The sequence below is a fragment of the Protopterus annectens genome, chromosome 8.part1 (assembly GCF_019279795.1).
Source record: "Protopterus annectens isolate FY-2018-M chromosome 8.part1, PAN1.0, whole genome shotgun sequence".
Lineage (NCBI taxonomy): Eukaryota > Metazoa > Chordata > Ceratodontiformes > Protopteridae > Protopterus > Protopterus annectens.
Window position 1 is genome coordinate 334599962 of NC_056742.1, and position 18496 is coordinate 334618457.

General features: G+C 40.0%; 1 protein-coding gene across 4 annotated transcripts in view; it reads right to left on the reverse strand.

The window, feature by feature from the left end:
- Positions 1-18496, reverse strand: part of NFAT5 (nuclear factor of activated T cells 5) — a 1437387-nt gene that overhangs the window by 653849 nt on the left and 765042 nt on the right. For all 4 annotated transcript variants that reach the window (XM_044081909.1, XM_044081907.1, XM_044081910.1 and 1 more), the window contains 2 exons: positions 13730-13922; positions 9214-9404 (listed from right to left, as the gene is read on the reverse strand). In XM_044081909.1, the coding sequence (XP_043937844.1) occupies positions 9214-9404; positions 13730-13922 (384 nt within the window). The remainder of the gene's footprint in view (positions 1-9213; positions 9405-13729; positions 13923-18496) is intronic.

An 18496-nucleotide genomic window follows, 5' to 3' on the forward strand; every position in this document is an offset into this window, starting at 1 on the left:
ATTTAACAGCACTGATTAGAAAGTAGTAAGCTCCCAAAGCCAGCCTACTTGGATAAAACTGCAATTACAAACCAAACAACCCTGATTGATTACTGGCTCAGGAACTCCACTGAGCACACAGAAAGCATGGGCAAGCTCCGCCTAAGGAGGCGGGGGCACAGCTAGTCACATGTAGTAACAAGTCTTTTGGGAAAAAAAAGAGTTTGGTCCACAATCTTGGGACGTGTGTTATACCAAACCATTAAGATGTAGTAGCCTTCAGCCATCAAGTGCATGGAAGCATGCCCTTACGTACAGGAAATCACTGTGGTTCCCAAGATGATGTAGGTCATACACCCCACCAATCAAGGAAGGGCATATGCCAAATAAATGTTCTCACTGCCTGGATGCCAGTGAAGTCAAAGGCAACCCTTAAAATTGCCTAAATTACAGCTCCCCCAGTCCCACAGCATCCCTGAAAAATGAGCTTGAACAGTTATCAAAGTAATAATCTCATAATTAGTTTGAGGAGATATTTTTGAGCAAGGCTGTAGTAGTAGCTGCGGACCTGATGGGCTCTACAATTTCCAGTCAGACCCCTGCTGTACTTGCACAATCTAAGGTAATGTGATTAGCTTACCAGTTTGACAAAGTCTGACTACTAACTGGATTACTCTGTTTTCCATTCATGGGGCTAGCCACCCAGTGATGTGAACAATGGCTCTAGATTGTCACTGATGAAGTGACACCCTGATCCCATGTGCAAAAATGGGAAAAAGGAGCTGTGGATGAATGAATGGACATCTGATACGACTACCTGAAAGCTTTGGTTCTCTCATGGTAGTACATAAGCACCCTATGAGGTTCCATCAAGGCCATTTTTCCTCCGCAAGAAAACAGTCAATAGTGCAAACTGGTTTAAAGTTCACTAAAATGGCCCCTCCATGTGGGAAAATTTATACAACTCTATTTTTCTTTTTATTAATTAATTTACTAACTGGATACGCACACTGGACACCATTACCCCTTTTCAGTGGCAACTGAGGAGCACTACCTGGTCACGAGACATGCTCAGTCTAGTATAACAAAGCAATCAGTTCAAAAAGGTAATTCATCAGTTAAAGATCTGCTATAGCAATGTTGTGATTCAGCAAATATGTAAAAAAAAAAAAAAAATACACAAATATGAACCTGGGTGACGGGAAGGCAAGCCCCCACACCACAGAGAAAGCAAACCCCTTACTTAGTATAACTCAGACAGAGGTTGCACATCCTCAGGATAGGTTAATCAAAATAGAAACTTGGTGAAACATCAAAAAAAGATGAATTACTAATCCTTCTAGATGAAAAGAATGCAACTATAAACAATACTAAAAGATAAAAACTTAAGGTCTGCTGATGTGAAAGGCTCACGGAGGAACAAATGATAATTCTTTTATAATACAATGAAGATTACAAATTGCAACCAATACATGTCTAAGGAGGTTTCAAATACAAAAAAAATGCAAAACACCTTTCTAAAATGTTTTAACAACTGTATTAAAATCTGTAAGTAGAAGCAGTTCTCAAGTCATCTGACTAATGTCAGTGGCATAGCCTTTGACACACACTTTCCTCAGAAGCTACTGACTTGACAGAAAGGCCTGGTTACAAACTTCACATCAAGTCTCAATATTACAGCCTGGAGGCCCTTCAGGTTGATAACACGAGTTGTCTTTTCAACACAGGTCCAGTACAACCTAAAAGTAGTTTAGAGATCTAATGCTGTCAAACTATACCTCGGTATGTGAAGCAAATCTTTGCAATGATTTCATAGGAGTACTGCAGACACATTCCTTGCCTTAGTACTGCAACTCTTTCATTTTCTGATGTTCATTCATATATCCCTCTGAAAAATGGCCATCTTTCAACCATTTTTGCCTGTTTATCTGTTAAACAAAGCCGGAATAAATGTGTGTACCCACCTGCTTATATTATTTAATACTGTTGTGCCTACCCATGACAGACTGGGGGGTCCCAAAGTGAAGCACTGAATGAAAGGGTGTCGAGCATTAACTGGATGACAATGGTCGAGCATTAACTGGATGACAATGGCCTAAAATTAATGTGTTTCGTCTTTAGAGAAGGAACTCAAATAACTACTACCCTCAAGTCTCAAACTGATTTTCCAAGGCATATGTGGTAGCTTCAGGTTTGACAGACATGACAAAAATGGGAGAAACTGGCTGAGAATTATCTGGTGGTGCCACCAGAGAAACTTTTTTTCACGGGAAAGACAGAAATGGGAGAATATAATCTGTGAGATTTGAGGAATTTCGCAGGTACCATTGATTTTTCGTTATGCTTAATCTGGCAAATGGACTCAAGATGGAAGAAGATATGCAACTCTGACATTTTAGAAAAGCTCTGTGGTCATGTGAGTCTACTTCCTATCCAGAAGACAAAATATATGCTCAATGGTGTTCCAAGCAGCAGAATGATTTCTAATTACCGTTTCAATTCCTACATGTTGCATCTGGACTCTGTATACAACAAATCTGAATTGGAGCCATCTAGTTAAGGACAGGTAAGGATGCCCATAAGATAAATGTGCAACTACTCCATAAACATTCTGGGTGAAGTAAAAGAACAAAATATGAGACTCCAATAATGGAAGTTTGCTATCTGATACCTTGCAGAATGTGAACAGGAAGAGAAAGCTAAGCACTGTGCACAGCCAAACTCACTGGAAAGACATCCTGCAACAGACGAGGCAAGAGAGACTGCAAAACAAGAAATCAAACTCCTGTTGATAAATCTGGTTACATCTGACCGACTTAATGCAGCCTTCCATAGATTTTGTTCTTGGAAAACAAGGAAGAGTGTGGAATAAAACTTTTCCTAGCTCAGCAGATGGAACCGTATGAATGTACTAAATAATAAGAAAATACTGACTGACCAACAAGAGGGATCTTCTATGGTACATGGACTAGGCCCTGGAATAGGACAAGCAGGACACTAGCAACATTTTCACACTCGCCTCTCTTTTATTCATTTGTCAGTGGTGATTCTAAACCATAGTGCTGACATACAAGGAAAAGTGCAAGTGGAAGAAAAAGGTGGTAATGTCCATCAGTAATTACTGATTGTCTTAAAGGGTTGTACACTGCTGACAATGTCCACTGGCCTTTGTTTCTCCCAGCTTGTTTCTTCTAAAACTATTCTGTTTCAAATGTTCTATGTCAATTTTTCTAAAAAAATCAAAAAGTGTTTGACAGACAAATGTGAATAAGACAGATGTTTTACATTTTACATGTTTTCCATGTAAAATTTACATTTTTCAGCTGATGCATCATTTCCTGGGGTGGTAGACCAAATAAAAAAGAATTTCTCCAGAAGAGTGTTAAACTATCTACTCTTTCTGGGGAAGTCAGATGTGAATCCATGTGCATCTTCAATACGGTGCCCGATACTTCTCATCTGAAATTAACAGATATGTTCTTATACCAGCTGATCAAGAAGGGAATGCTTCTTGTTGCTGCAACTGCTGCTCTAAAAATAATAGGCAACTTTCTTACCATCAGTTAGTGACTGTGCTTGGTTAAGAAGCTGAAACCACTTTGGGCACATTATTTTCTGTAGTTCTCACATTCAATGATACACAAGATCAATTTGATATCATGTATTGACTACAAAGAGCATAACTAGTCCCTTTGTCTATCAGTCTAGCCCCATCCAATGAGGGGAGAACTCATTCTGTAAGCTAAGAACAGACAATGAAGATTTGACTTGCACTGCTATCAAGTAATACTTAAGTATATGCTTACACAAATTATGAGGAATTGCAGCAGTCACAGCTGGAAGGAAAGGCTGTGCATGCAATGGCAAGAGGGTATAAGGAACCTACCAAAGAGGGTCTCCTCACAGAACACATGCTACTGTAAGAGCAAATGTGTTATCTAACATAAGGGACACTCTGTGGTGGGTTGATGACTGAGCTAAATCCCAACCAACAAATCCACTGGATAAAGCCAAAGGGCGCAAAATCAAAAGGACAAGTCCTGGAGTACAGATGTGAAAAATAAAATTTGACTCTCAAGAACTGCTAAGAAGACAATAACTCTTATAAAAAGGTGTCAATAAAGGAGCATGCATCTGCAATGGACAAGTCTGAGGAAAGCAATAGGGGAAGCCATACTGCCAATAGAGTGAACTCTGAAATGCAGTATTTTCCAAACTGCAATGTGTTGCCAAACGGTACAAGATATAAAGGGCTTTGCATGGCAACTACCATGCTCGCCTTTCCTAGATTAAAGGAGGCAAGCGGCTGCATGGCCTTTTAAAGATCATGTACCGGTCACCTGCATCAGATAAAAGCACAGATGACAGTGCACAGCCAGGGTTGTGAAGGTCTCTCCCCCACAAAAAAAAAATCTTCTAATTTCTGCCTTGGCAGAGACAACAGGATAAAAAATGGACTATTTCAGGGACAGTTCGGAAATCTTTTTCAAGAAGAAATAAGGGCTGGTCTTAAAAGAAGCCAAATCCTTGTGAAAGTCCAGTTCTGGCTTCAGACACACAATGGTCTGCAGCTATGTCATTCTGTGAGAAGGTGGCAGCCACCAGACAACAAAAATATGTATTTATATTTTTAAGGTACAAGTTTCAATTCCACTAAATGACTGCGTTCAAATAGGAGAAATGAAAGCAGTCATGAAATTCAAGTAATAAGAAAATGTATTCTTCAAAGGAAAGTAAAGATGCAGTAATCATTTACAGAACTGTGTGATCATGGACATCTAGGTCACAATCTTACCTTCTACATTGTCATGACAGATAGAGATAGAAATAGTTAATATATGCAAAGATCTGAGAACCAAATCATTCATGTGACAGTGATGAAGATTACCTAAAGCTGGATAACAAAAGAGGGCGTTACCGAGTACCATTCCACTCCAATGGAGAACACCTCCTTCACTTGGCCAAAATAAGTAAACCTAGTGGAAGGCTACCTGGTGGCTAAAATCACTTGACACCCCAGCTGGAATATGATAAGATGGTCAAAAGCAGCAATAAGACCCTATGGAGGACCAAGATGTTACCAAAAAAAGGTGGATTACCAGGGTTAGAACAAGGAGTACTTTTTGTATTGCCAGGGAATCAGAAGCTTGAAACCACAGCCTTCTTTGCCAAGGGAATAATCAGTTTACTTCATTCTTCCCTCAACTCTGTCGTGACATAAAAAATATGGAGGAATGGCATGAAGGTACATGGATCTTCCTTGCCACAGGTGAAGCTGCATCTTCCTGAAAGCTGAAGTTCACATACTTCCGAGTATTAACATGCAATGCAAGATCATTCAAACAAACATTACTGGATCACAATTAACCAAGGACATTTTCTCTTACACTTCACTCGCATATACCAAATTAAATGTTTATAAAGGTGAGTCAAGCCCCCACATGCCACCCATGTAGGCAGCACGTCCCCCAGCATACCCTGAATTTACTTCATCGTCACACAACACAATAGTGCAGAAGAAAAAAAAATCCTTATTAAAGTGTAGAGTAGTCTCACACAAACAATGATGCCAATGTGCCTCAAACTAATTTTTGACTGCTGCTAAAAGACAATTCTGACCAACTGGGTTTGGGCAGTCAAAACACTTAACAGATGTCCTTAATCCCATAAATGGTTACTCGCTCTCATTCACAGCTGTTTTCATTAATACAGCAGCTGTCTGCAATGGCCACAAGCTATAACTGCAAGCTGTGTTCATTTACAAATGTATCCTTATTAAAAAGCTCAAGCTGGTGTGGCTTCCCAGGCAGACAGCATTACCCATACATGGGGAGTAAGGCCATACGAAGGAGCTATGGCCATCACACAACTGCTACTTAAGACAAGGTGGGTGCAAATATAGAAGTGAATAGCTGTAGAAATCAAACAAAATTACATTTTGCCTCAGGTATCAGAAGCTGTTTAAGCAGTCAAGTCAGTAAGACTATGTGGGACCACAGCACTGAGCTTAAATGTGCATTCTAGTTTCAACTATTTAAGGTGAAGTTCATCCTAAATAGAATAGTAATGTGAACGCTCCATTTTGGACACTTCATGAACACATTTCTCCACTCTAAAACCAAACTCATTCTATTCAAAGCACTCCACATTGCTTGACATGATAAAATTAACTGATGGATAGAATGGTGAAATTGGACAACTGGTAAATCTGTGAGATATGAACAATGCAAACATGATGCTTTTTGATGAACACTGGCTGCATAAAAGTTTCCTATTGACATCAGTAAGTCCAACAGTACAAAAAATGGTGATACTGATGACGATGCTAAAGTAGCAAACTTAGAGCATGTGACTGGTCTCCCAAAAAATACCTTCCACTTGAGGAAGCTGCTAAATACTTTAATTCTAAATTCCTAGCCATACTAGACCACCATGCACCAACCCGCTGTATCAGAATTAGGACTAAATCTGCCCCATGGCTTTCAAAAGAAACCAAGCAAAAAAATCCATCTTAGAAATAAATACTGGACTAAATGGTGAATGACTAAAAACCCTGTAGATCAACAAAACTTTAGACAGCTGAGAAATGACACTACAAAAGTTAATACTGTCTGATAAAAGAAACTTCTACCTACAATCCTAGCAAACTCACCATAATAAACCACAAAAATTCTGGGCAAGTATTAACCAACTACTACACCCAGGTCAATCCATTACGCCAAACCCACAAGGCACAGACCAGGAGAATCCCAAGCAAACTGCCAATGCCTTCAATACCTTTTTCATAGAGGCTATTCAAACACTCGCCAATCAGCTATCACCTCATAGCTTAACTCTACCTACCTCTAAATACTAGTCCACCTCCTCCATTTCTCTTCCAACCAGTCCCAACAACATACATTTTTACCCTTGTCCAAAAACTGAAACCATCACCTCCTTCAGATGACCAACTACCCGAAGAATATCTACAAAAAGCAGCCAAATCCATAGCCTATCCCATTTCCATTATGATTAATAGAACCATCAGTGAAGGTCATGTCCCAAAGATCTGGAAAACCTCCCACATTACCCCCCTTCATAAATGTGGAAAAACTACAGAATTCTCTAACTACCGTCCCATAGCCTTACTTTCTCCTTTCGCAAATATTACGGAAAAATGCATCCATAGGCAATTACTTGACCACCTAATCCAAAATTACTTACTTTCCAGGTATCAACATGGATTCAAGCCTTTTCACAGCACTACCACTGCCCTCCTTTCCTTTACGGACTGTATTAACAAAAACCGTAACAATAATATGCTTTCCTCCACACTCTTCATTGATCTGTCCAAGGCATTAAATATGGTAAATCACCAGATACTTATAAATATTCTCAAATCCCTGTCACTAGATGCACTCGCTATACAATGATTCCAATCCTACTTAGATAATAGACAACAGGCTGTCCTATGGCATAATAATCTATCTACCCACCTCCCCATTAACCTTGGTGTCCCTCAAGGGTCCATATTAGGACCCCTCCTTTTCTCAATTTTATTAATGACCTTCACTTAGTAATCCCCCAAGCTACATGCATACAATACGCAGACTATTCAACCCTTATATGCTCAGCCACATCTACATCTGAACTTCAGTTCCTTACCCAAAAAGTGTTTAATACAGTAGAACAATGGTTTACACAGCGCTGCCTCCTCTTGAACCTACAAAAAACAAAACTCCTACTCTTCACTCCTACTCAGAAGTAATCTCCAATAGATTTCACAGTAATATCCAATAAGGGTACTCTCACATCTCCACACCCAACTACCAAACTACTAGGACTCTCCATAGACAACAACCTTAACTTCGACACCCATTATCAACAATACACTAAAAACTGTGAATAGAAAACTAGGCTCTCGCTACAGGATCAAACCCTTCCTTTCTCCAGCAGCTAGAATAACTATTGCTCACACTCATCTAATCTCTACACTCCTCTATGCCTCACCCATACATACTAATCTATCTAAGAGTAACCTCAACAAAATAGAAAACTCCTACAATAACACTGCCAGATTTGCTACAGGCAACCCATTTAGAACCCATCATTGTTATAATCTAAAGCAGCTAGGATGGCTTGAACTATAAAATCAGCTTAAATTCCACCAACTGACCACTGCCCACAAGACCCTTTACCAACCTTGCAATACTCCAGTACTATCTACCCTCATCATCTCCTATAATAATCTTAAAACCTTACGTTCATCCCAAAAACTTTTAGTAAAGTAAATCTAACATGGCTGGGGACTCTCTATTCTCTAATACTGTCAGAAAATCCTGGAACCTTCTTCCCAGTGAACTTTCATCACTGTCCCCTACATCACTTTTCAAAAACAAACTTACTTTTCCTCAAAACACACTGGTTATGCCCCTGTACTAAACCTGACTAATTAACTTACTCTTCTTACTTGGTTCTACTTACCCTCTACTTCTCAGCAACAAGTCCTATTTTCCTTAATAACAATGACACCTTTACCTTGTAGATAATGTTACTGACATCTTCTGTGGATACTTATTACATATGATAATTTGTTAAACAGTTATACAATGAGCTACCTTCTTTGTTAAAATCTGTATTGTACCTGCATTGTGCATTGTGTTATGCATTTTGTGTTCTGGAAGCTTATCTCCCTGGGCCTCTACTGAAAATGCACATATATCCAGTCAGTCTAGCTCAGTCAACAAATGTAAAATAAAATAATAAAATGACTAGGAATAGGTTACTACAGATTTAACACATACCACACTTCTCATGGTGCTGTCAGGAGTAATGAACCATCAAAGGCTTTAGGCTCATGACCTGTATAATCCATTTTCCACAAAGTGTTTAACTGTGAAAATGTAGCGGATTACTTTAGCCAACTTTATTATTCAATAAATTACATTTCTACTCACTGTACGTTACTGGTCATGTCATATAACTTGATAAGCAAGGTTGAAGGATTTCAAAAACTCCACTACATAACATGGGACAATTTGCATTCTTACACCAATCACTTGACCTGTACACAGCAGTATTAGTTCAACAAAGTTTCACTTAATTTATCAATAAAGAAAGACAATATGACATTTTTTCAGTGTTATTTGACTACACAAAAAAAAAAAGCAAGCCAGCATGCAGTTTATAAGCCAAAAACAAGCGAGTGTCTGTGTACTAACACCAAAATGTAATAAATGTTAATTCTTTACTTACGCAAGTGTCATGTTATTAGCTGGATCAAGACAGACTTCAATGACAGTCGTTCCTTCAATATCTTCCTCTATGCATGGAGTAGTATTTCGTCCACTTACTCGACAAGCCTGGTAGAATCCATGAGGCTTTATGCGGCCAGAATCAGTACCGACAAATACTTGCAGTACTACAGGCTCATTATGACCCTCCAGCTGAAATACAGTAATAAACCATCATTAGCAAATAGAGATAATCTTCAATGTAGAAATCCTCTATTTACAGTACTTGTCTGTTACAAATGATGTAGGGGAAGGCAAAGAGCAACATTTTACTAAAGTAGAGGACAATACTTTTATGAACGTTTGTGTGCATCTAATTTAATACTTATGTTAGTCACTACTTTCCAGTACCTTTTATTTCGGAGTTTCTGTTTTCAAGGAAATGTTGCAGATACCCTCTAGAAGGACAAGCGGTGGGAACAAATTAAGGGAAAATAAAAACTTGAGTCTTGCTAAAAATAAAGTAAATTACCTGATAAATCTTGGACCTTATTTTTAGATGCTCTGCAGGACATTAATAACAACACTTATGTGCTGACAAAGCATTAAACTGGACAAAATGTTTTTGAAGGACACAGTTAAATTACTGAAGGATGATAAACACATCCTATCTGTTAATATAACAAAGGAAATACATCCTTGCAACTGTGCACTGAAAATGAAGCCAAGGAATAGTGCAAAGATGATGAAAAATTCTGAAAGTGGGAATCTTCTCAGCTAACCTCTATAACCTTTCTAAATGTACTGACGACCGTTTTTGTCTTTGCATTTTGCCCCTGCTGCTGCTGCCAATCATCTCCTCTCTCAGGGACAACTGGTCTAGGTGTTCTCCAACACAAAAAAATGATGGTTAACCAGGAAAGAGTATATTGTTGGAGTGTTCCCACACCCCACCAACTTTTGCCCAGTTATCTCCATACACACTTGGCTTAGTACATGGGAAGGGAACATACAATGGGCTGAATGTCAAGGATGTTCCCCTCACTTCCACAACGGATGTTTCTGTGCTGCGGCCCCAACCCAGATGCATGGGAAGAAGTTTCCCAGGTTTCCCTTCAGGGAAAGCACACCTACCCAGTGTACCCTTTAGGGTGCAAAATCCTCCCCACCCCATCATCCTGGGAGAATCAAGAAGATCCTTGCCCCTTCACTCCTTTCCCTCATTTCTTGGCTAGTGTTGAACAGTTTCTCCTGGCTAATGTTGGAACAGTTTCTCCAAGTCTACAGATCTATAGCAGGGCACCAGCTGAGACTGCACCACTCTACTACAGATAAAGGACTACAATGTGCTTGCTACCAGTCTTCAGAACAATTCAACTGTTATGCAAAAAGGCATTAAAATAACTTTCCCCTCGTCTTTCTTTTATCATGAGATGAGTGGATAAATATACGGAATGTGTAAAATCAAAGCTGGCTGCATTACGCATTTAAGCAGTTTTTAATGTAATGTTTTTGTGAAAATCTTATGGAAGTAGGGTGCTACTTTTCTTGAACATGGAAAGGTCAACAACTGTCAGAGTCAGCTGATGTAAAGAAGTCACCAAGGGACAAAAAAACACATTTACACAGTTAAGTCACACTCAGAGTACAATTTTCATACAAAAACACTCGGTCACATCACAAATACAACTTTGTATTTTAATATTCAATACATGCAATTTTTAATTGCTGCTGTGGATTTATCCATCAAGCCAGAAGCAGTGAAGATGATGATGTTTAAAGTAATATAGCTTACACTGTATACAATTTTTTAGACTCTCAATGCCCCATCATTAATGTATACTGCACTCCTTTACAGTTTATGTCTTTGTGTCTTTCGGCTTTTCCTGGTTAGGGGTCGCCACAGTGGAACTCCGGTCCGCTAATGATTGGCAGTAGATTTTTACGTGCTGGCTTGCCGGGCCTAACGCACAACCTTCAACGAAAGAACACCCATTCACACATGTCGCCACACAGAATACGTTCGGAGAATCGAACGGGCAACGTCTAACTGTGAGGCGACAACGCTACCGCAGCACAATCACTCTTTTATAGTTTATGATGATGCATAAAATTCTGTATACCACAAGGTGTTCAAACTTTTGCTTTTGAGACGTTTTTGTAAAGGTTAAAAATAAAGCTGATACTAGCTATGAAACAGGTATGTTTTTAGGAAATGGTAACATAATGTATCTGACTTTTTTCAAACAATATGTATACAAAGGACAAACACTAGAACCCTACAGAACCCCAAAAATACAGTGTCATGCATAGGTTCCAAGTTCAAGCAAGTTTTTCAACAAAGGAATGCTCACAAATGTAAGCAAAAGTAAAATCTTATGGAAGTAGGGCGCTACTTTTCTTGAACATAGAAACTTATGTGAACTGATTAGGTGGACACTTCAGAAGACCAAGTTCAAAAAATGAACTGTACAACGTTCTAACAACAAAAGAAAATACATAAAAAACAAGTCCTCATTTCAGCTTTCAAAGCTATACAGCATTCACACAAAAGCATAAACTAATCACAATAATGAGAACAATGTTGATTTCTTCCAATTACTGCAAATATATTTTCTTTCTAAAGAAAATAAGAAACCCACCAATATCTCCAAATCATAAATGTTTTCGATAACTATCTCCAAAGTAATTAAAACCAATTATTTCAAAAAGGATCCTCTCATTCTACTTCATCAATAAAAAGCAATTATGTTAGAATCTGCAGTGTACTCAAATATTTTCCTCTCAACTTTTGTATAGGATGACAATCATGCTCTTCCATTCGTTGTGGAAAGTAACAGTCTCCTTCAGGGAGAAATTCACAGAACTTCCTCTCTTTCAGATACCCATTAAGATTCTAGCTCTCCACACATTCTTTAAGGCAAGTAGAGGATGCTAGAAGTTTTCCACTACCATGTTGTACGAAATTAACCATACATGTATCTGTACTCTAAGACTGCATACAACTTAAGCCAACCCTTACCTACAGAAGATAAGACACCTAAGCCAGGATAGGGTCACAAAAGAAGGGTAGCAAAGATGAACATTCCTTAGGCAAAGCAAATGAAGCTCTGGGTAATACAGGATATGTTATATGGTATACAGAAATAACATGTCTGTTATCACATGGCCTGTTCATTATATAAGCACTGCCAAGAACAGCTGCATGAAATAAGACCCATTATACTTGTAAAATATTATCTAATTCCACTGCAATAAGTACAGCTGCTGAAATAGTCCATCCCGCCTTCCAGAAATGAGTTACTCAAAAGCCCTCGCACACCACCCAAACCAAGCCAAGAACATGAATTGAAGTTAACCTACGTGCACTCCCATTCATCAGCACTGTATGACTAGGTCAAAAACAGAAAATCATGTCCACTTAATGTTTTCAAATGCAGCAGTCTATGCAGCCAAAAAATAATGTTTGACCCCAGCCACTGTTACTGTATGCAACAAAATGCTATAAGAGGGCGTGCAAAGCAACAAGCTGAATCATAACACGAGGAAAACACAAAACAAGAGGCATACAAATATGGGTCCACCAAAGCTGACCTGACTTGAATTTCATCACCTTTTTTTTTTTTTTTTACCACAAACAAACACACACCTACTCTGCATAAAACAACAACAGAAAACTGGAAAACCTGAAAATAACTGATTTGCAAACAAAACCAGTATTTTTGAAAATGGGCAATTCCCCCTCCACAGCTACTAAACTTAAATACGATCACTCTGAGGATGAGAGTGCATGCATGCAACCACACACACAAAAGAGGAAAACCCTACAATTCCAGTTCTGATCCCTTACATATACAACTTCAGAGAGATAACATGAAAGCCTGGGGTTGGAAGAGGTGAAGGAGGACTTGCCATTCCACCAACATATTATTCTCCACTTGTGCTGATTTCCTATAGTAATAAAATTCTCCACCATCTGCACACGAGCAATATTTTGTATTTCAAATGCATTACACTTGACCACCTTTAATTGGCTTATAACATATACAGTGGGGATAAAAAAGTTAATGCATTCTAGGTATATCCAAAAGCTAACTTACCTCTTACATAAGCAAAGGTAGTATGACTGCTTTAATTTCATTCAGTATAATACATTAACAGTTATTCATAATTTTGAGCCCCTAAAAAGTCAGACTTTCCCAAGTTTTGTACTTATAAAAATATGACAGTGTGACCACACTATACAGTGGAACTTGAGAAACAATTATAAAAATGCCACATTAAATCAAATGGGGTTCAATTTTTCTTTTTAATTACACACATTAATAAAAGGGGGGCTGCTCAGTTTACCAGCCTGTAATATCAAGTGCCATTCTAAATTTATTAATGCAGGAATGTTGTGAAATAAATGAAAAGATCATTACTCATTTCACAGTCATAACTCAGGACACGCTTAAAGTTTGTTTTCTTGACCATGACACAAAAAATACAAAAGTCTACAAAAGCTGAAATCAATACTGCTTAAATCATGTAGGTACCTTGACAGTTGGAAAACCTTGTTGTGTTCTATCCTTGACCGACCCTCTGCTTCCTTCAGTTAGGTAACGGGCCCGATGCTGAGTTTCTGGCTGGACCAGTATTTTCAACTCTTTCCCCTCAAATTTACTTGGGTACTGACCACAAAGTGCCGGGCTCTTCTTCACAGGGCACCCTTTCTGTCCATCTGATAATCTAGAAGTGAAAAAGGTATTCTAGATAGTTTATCAATTGGTCTTTTGACCATTAAAAAAGGCAAAAAATGACAGCAAGTTTTACTCGATGTAGGGGCTGAGAAATGTAAAAGTGATGCAATCTGTGGGATAAAACTAATACAATCTAGTGGTGGACAATGCGATCTCTGAAACACTCTCATTCTTAAATGGGAGTTAAAAAGGCAAAACTAAAAATTACACAAGCTGTTTGGTCAACTAGCAAAATGGTTACCTTACAAAATCATTACTTTAACACATCTAGGCCACTGGATATTAACAAGGGAGGGACAATGTAAGCAAGAACTGGCTCTCTATCAGTATTTGGAGTTGGGGGGGGGGGCATAAATCAACAGAATCACTACCCTTAAGATGAGATTTTGAAGAAAAGTAAGCAGCAGAAACACAAGACTGAGTGGAATTTAGTGAATGCTTTTACAAACACAAAGACCACACTCACAACTAGCTGTCCTGACACAAATTAAGCAAAAAAGCTTATTCTTTGACTGGATGATATTAGCCACACCCCCTCCAAAATGGATAGTGATCACACCCAAGAAAAAAGTACAGTGGTGTAAAATCTTACCATAACAGTAGATTTCCATCCCTTCTCTGCTGCAATATTCCTTATACTAGAGATCCAATGCCAAGGGTAGTCTTATGTCTGGACAGTATACCAAAACCTTGGATTGTTATAGGGACACTGTACGTCACACCTATGCTCCACATTCATGACATAGGGCATAAAAGTGACATACAGGTGTTCCTTCCTCAAAACTGAAAAGCCGTGGAGGAGCAACACTCGATGGAGAAAAAAAGGAACATGGGCATCCAGAAGGAAAAAAAGGGGGAGGAAGGAGGGAGGGAGCGAATACTGCAACAGTGAAAGAAAAGACATCTACTGCTATGGTATGATTTTGCATAACTGTACTATGTCCTTCTATATCACTGTTGCAGTATTCCTTACACTAAGGAGAGTACAAAAGCTTAAGAGGAAACTTGGGAGGAGGAAAGTCCAGCAGAGCCCTCAAAAAAGCCATGTAGGACAGCCCTGAAAATGTGGCTCTAGCCCTAGAAATCATACCCGGCTTATAATGTTTTGTAAAAGCATGCACAGAACCAGAAGAGGCCACAATCCTGGTAGAATCAGCCTTAACAGAAGAAGAAAGGCTTTTCCCATTAAGACAGTAACAAAAGGAAAGAGCCTTGGAGATCCAGGAAGAAATAGTTTATTTACAGACAGCCAAGCTTAAAGACCTACAACAGAAAGAGAAAAAAAAGTTGCTCAGATTTATGAATAGCTTTAATTTTATTTAAATAATATCAGAGTTGCCTATGCAAACCCAAAGTGTGAAGAATATTCTCATTAGCAGACTGTGGAGAAGGGAAAACAAGTGGACACATGAATAGATTGCTTAACAGATAACTTATTAACCACTTTGGGCGTAAAAAAGGATGAGTATGAAGAGACACATTGTCCCTATGAAAAAACTAAAAAAAGGGGGGACAGCCATAAGTAAATGAAGCTCAGACACCTTCCTAGCTGAAGTAAGGACAAAAAGAACAGTCTCAAGTAGAATGCTGTAAGGAAGCTGAAGCTGCCGTCTCAAATGCAGCCCGGGTCAATTTTTCAAGAATAAAATTAAGTTCACCTGGCAGGCCTAATATGAAGGACGCCTTTAAGGAATTGATTGACCACAACTCTAGAAGCCAAAGGAGGAGTCAAAGGCAGACCAGCAGAAATAGTTGAAAGGTGGGCTTTAACTGAAGACTATGCCAACCCAGCACTGAGAAATTCACACAAATAGGACAGAACCAAAGGAACTTCCAAAGAAAGTGGATCCAGGTTACAAGCAAGACACCACACAAAATCTCTTCCATTTGGATAAATAAGATTTCCTGGTAGTGGGTTTCCTGGCCTCCTGCAGAACCAGAAGCATTTCCTCTGAAAAAAAATAAAAAAAGATGCCTGAAAAGGATCAAAACCCTATCACCCATAGCGTAACAAAAGTATAAAATCAGCTTCCACCAAAAAGAGAGGATAAAATTCTTCTTTAATAAAATGTAGTTCTTAAAAGCATTCACCCATAGCGTCAGCTGAAGAGTGGGCAAGTGAGGATGGATGAGACACCCGTTGTCTTGTGTAAGACCACCCTGTGAGGTAACTTGTGGTGACTTGCCCTTGGCTAAATGCAGAAGAGGAGGTAACCAATGCTGTCTGGGCCGAAAGGGAGACACTAAAGATTTTGGGAGAATCTTGTTTTATCTTGAACAGGACCCTTGGTATGAGAGAAAGGGAAGGGATAAATATAAAGTACAGTTGTGTACACTTACCATAAATGTAGATGTTCGAGTTTATTCACTGCTGCAGTCATCACTTGGGTTATCCTGCCAGAGGTAGCCCTCAGTTGTCCCGAATACCAGAGGCTTAGTATTTCTGCGTCGGTTGCTGTCACTCCAGGACTGACATCAGGTCATCAGTGGTATAAAAACAGGCAGCTGACACCATTACATCAGTTTTTCTTGCCCCAAATGTCAGGAGGCCCCAAATAGGGAGTTAGGTTATGGTGGACTAACACCACCAGTAGAAAGTAAATACCAATAGCTCTGTAAAGGGTAAGTAAGCGAGAGAGAGAGACAAGGGGGCTGGAGGGAGCAAAACCAGAACTGCAACAGTGAATACACTCGAACATCTACACAACTGTCCTATGCTCTTCATGTTTCACTGTTGCAGTCATCACACTTGGGTAGATTCCCAAAGCTGAAGAATAGGTGGAGGCAGTTGAAAAGAGTTGGGGCTGGCTAGTATGCCCTGCAGTACTGCAGTTGCAAAGCCTGCCCTGGATTTGGAAAAGATAGGCAGGTGGTAATGCTTGGTGAAGTTACGAACATAACTCCATGTTGCAGCTTCCAGGATGTCCCTGGTAGGGACCCCTCTGAGAAAGGCTGCAGAGGTTAAAGTTGTCCTAGTGGAATGTGTTCTGACCCCAAGTGGGGGTGGTTTCCCGTGGTGTTTGTAACAGAAATGGATACAGTGTGCTATCCATTTGGAAATGGTTTGTTTTAAAATGGCTTTGCCCTCTGCCCCTGGTGCAAAGCTGACTAGTAACTGGTCAGATTTCCTAAAGGACTTAGTCCTATGGAGGTAGAACCTGAGCTGTATGGGCAAATCTAAAGAGTGCAGGATCCTTTCCCTTATTTTGAGGTGTGGGGGAAAAAGGTGGGAAATCGAATAGACTGGTTGAGAGGGTTCCACAGCCATAAGTGCTTGTAGCTCAGACACTCTTCTAGCTGAAGTGATGGAAGAAAGGAATTTTAACTCTGCTGAAGCTGCAGGCTCAAAGGGGGGGGGGGGGTAGCGTGACCTTTTCCAACACAAAGTTAAAGTCCCAAGCAGGGGTAGGGGGGGCTCCTCTTGGTGGCCTTAAGTTGTTAGTCCCTCTACGAAACTGCTTGATGAGAGGGTGTGAGAAGAGTGGCGGCTCAGTGCTGTAATTTGCAGAGATGGCAGAGGCATGTATTTTAATGGAAGAAAAGGACAGGCCCCTGTGGAGTAGGACTGCTAGGTAATCCAGGATGAGAGTTAAGGAGGGCTGTGTTGGGTCAGCTCCTTAAGTCTGGATCCAGGAACAATACCTTTTCCACTTGTCAGCATAGGATTTTCTAGTGCGGGGTCGTCTGACTTCACGTATGACGTCCAGGACTTGCTTGCTTAGACTGGCCACTGGAAGTCAAGGAATAAGCCAGGCTGCCAGGTTCAGAGTCTGCAATTGTGGATGCAAGAACTCTCCCTCCTGCTGAGTCAGGAGAACTGAAATCTGGGGGAGGTGCCATGGAGGCAATGGTGACAGACTGCGCAGTATTGGGTACCAATGTTAGCATGGCCAGTCTGGGGCAATCAGGATTGTCCTTGGTTTTTCCTCCCTTACTTTGAGTAATACTCTTGTAAGAAGAGGTAGAGGGAGAAATGCATAGAATGAGATGTTTACCCATTGGAAGGACACGGCATCCACTTTTCAGGCCTTGCTGTGAGGTTCTCTGGTGCAGAATTTGCTGAGCTGGTGGTTGTAGGGAGAGACAAATAGATCCACCTTCGGGGTACCCCATTTCTGGGTCACAAGGCTGAAGGTGTTGTGGTTTAATTGCCACTCGTGTGGGTCTAGGAGATTTCTGCTTAAGCTGTCTGCCAGAGAGTTTTGGTTGAATGGCAGGAATTGAGCTAGCAGGTGAGTGTGCATGGCTGAGACCATGTTCCAAAGGGTCATGGCTAGCCTGCAGAATGGGTAAGAGTGGGTTCCACCCTGCAGATGAATTTGATTTGGGCTCCAATGGCCCTGAATGCACCTGCTGTACGGGTGTGCACCCCAGGCATAGTCTGATGAGTCTGTGGTTAGGGTCTGGGCAGTGTGGGGTTGTGAAAAGGGAAGTCCCTTGTTGTGGTTGCATGCTGCTGCCCACCAAAGAAAATCTTTCCTTAGACAAGGTATCACAGGTATAATAGTTTCCAGGTCCTGAGAATGTTGACACCAAAGGCTTTTTAAGTACCACTGAAGTTTC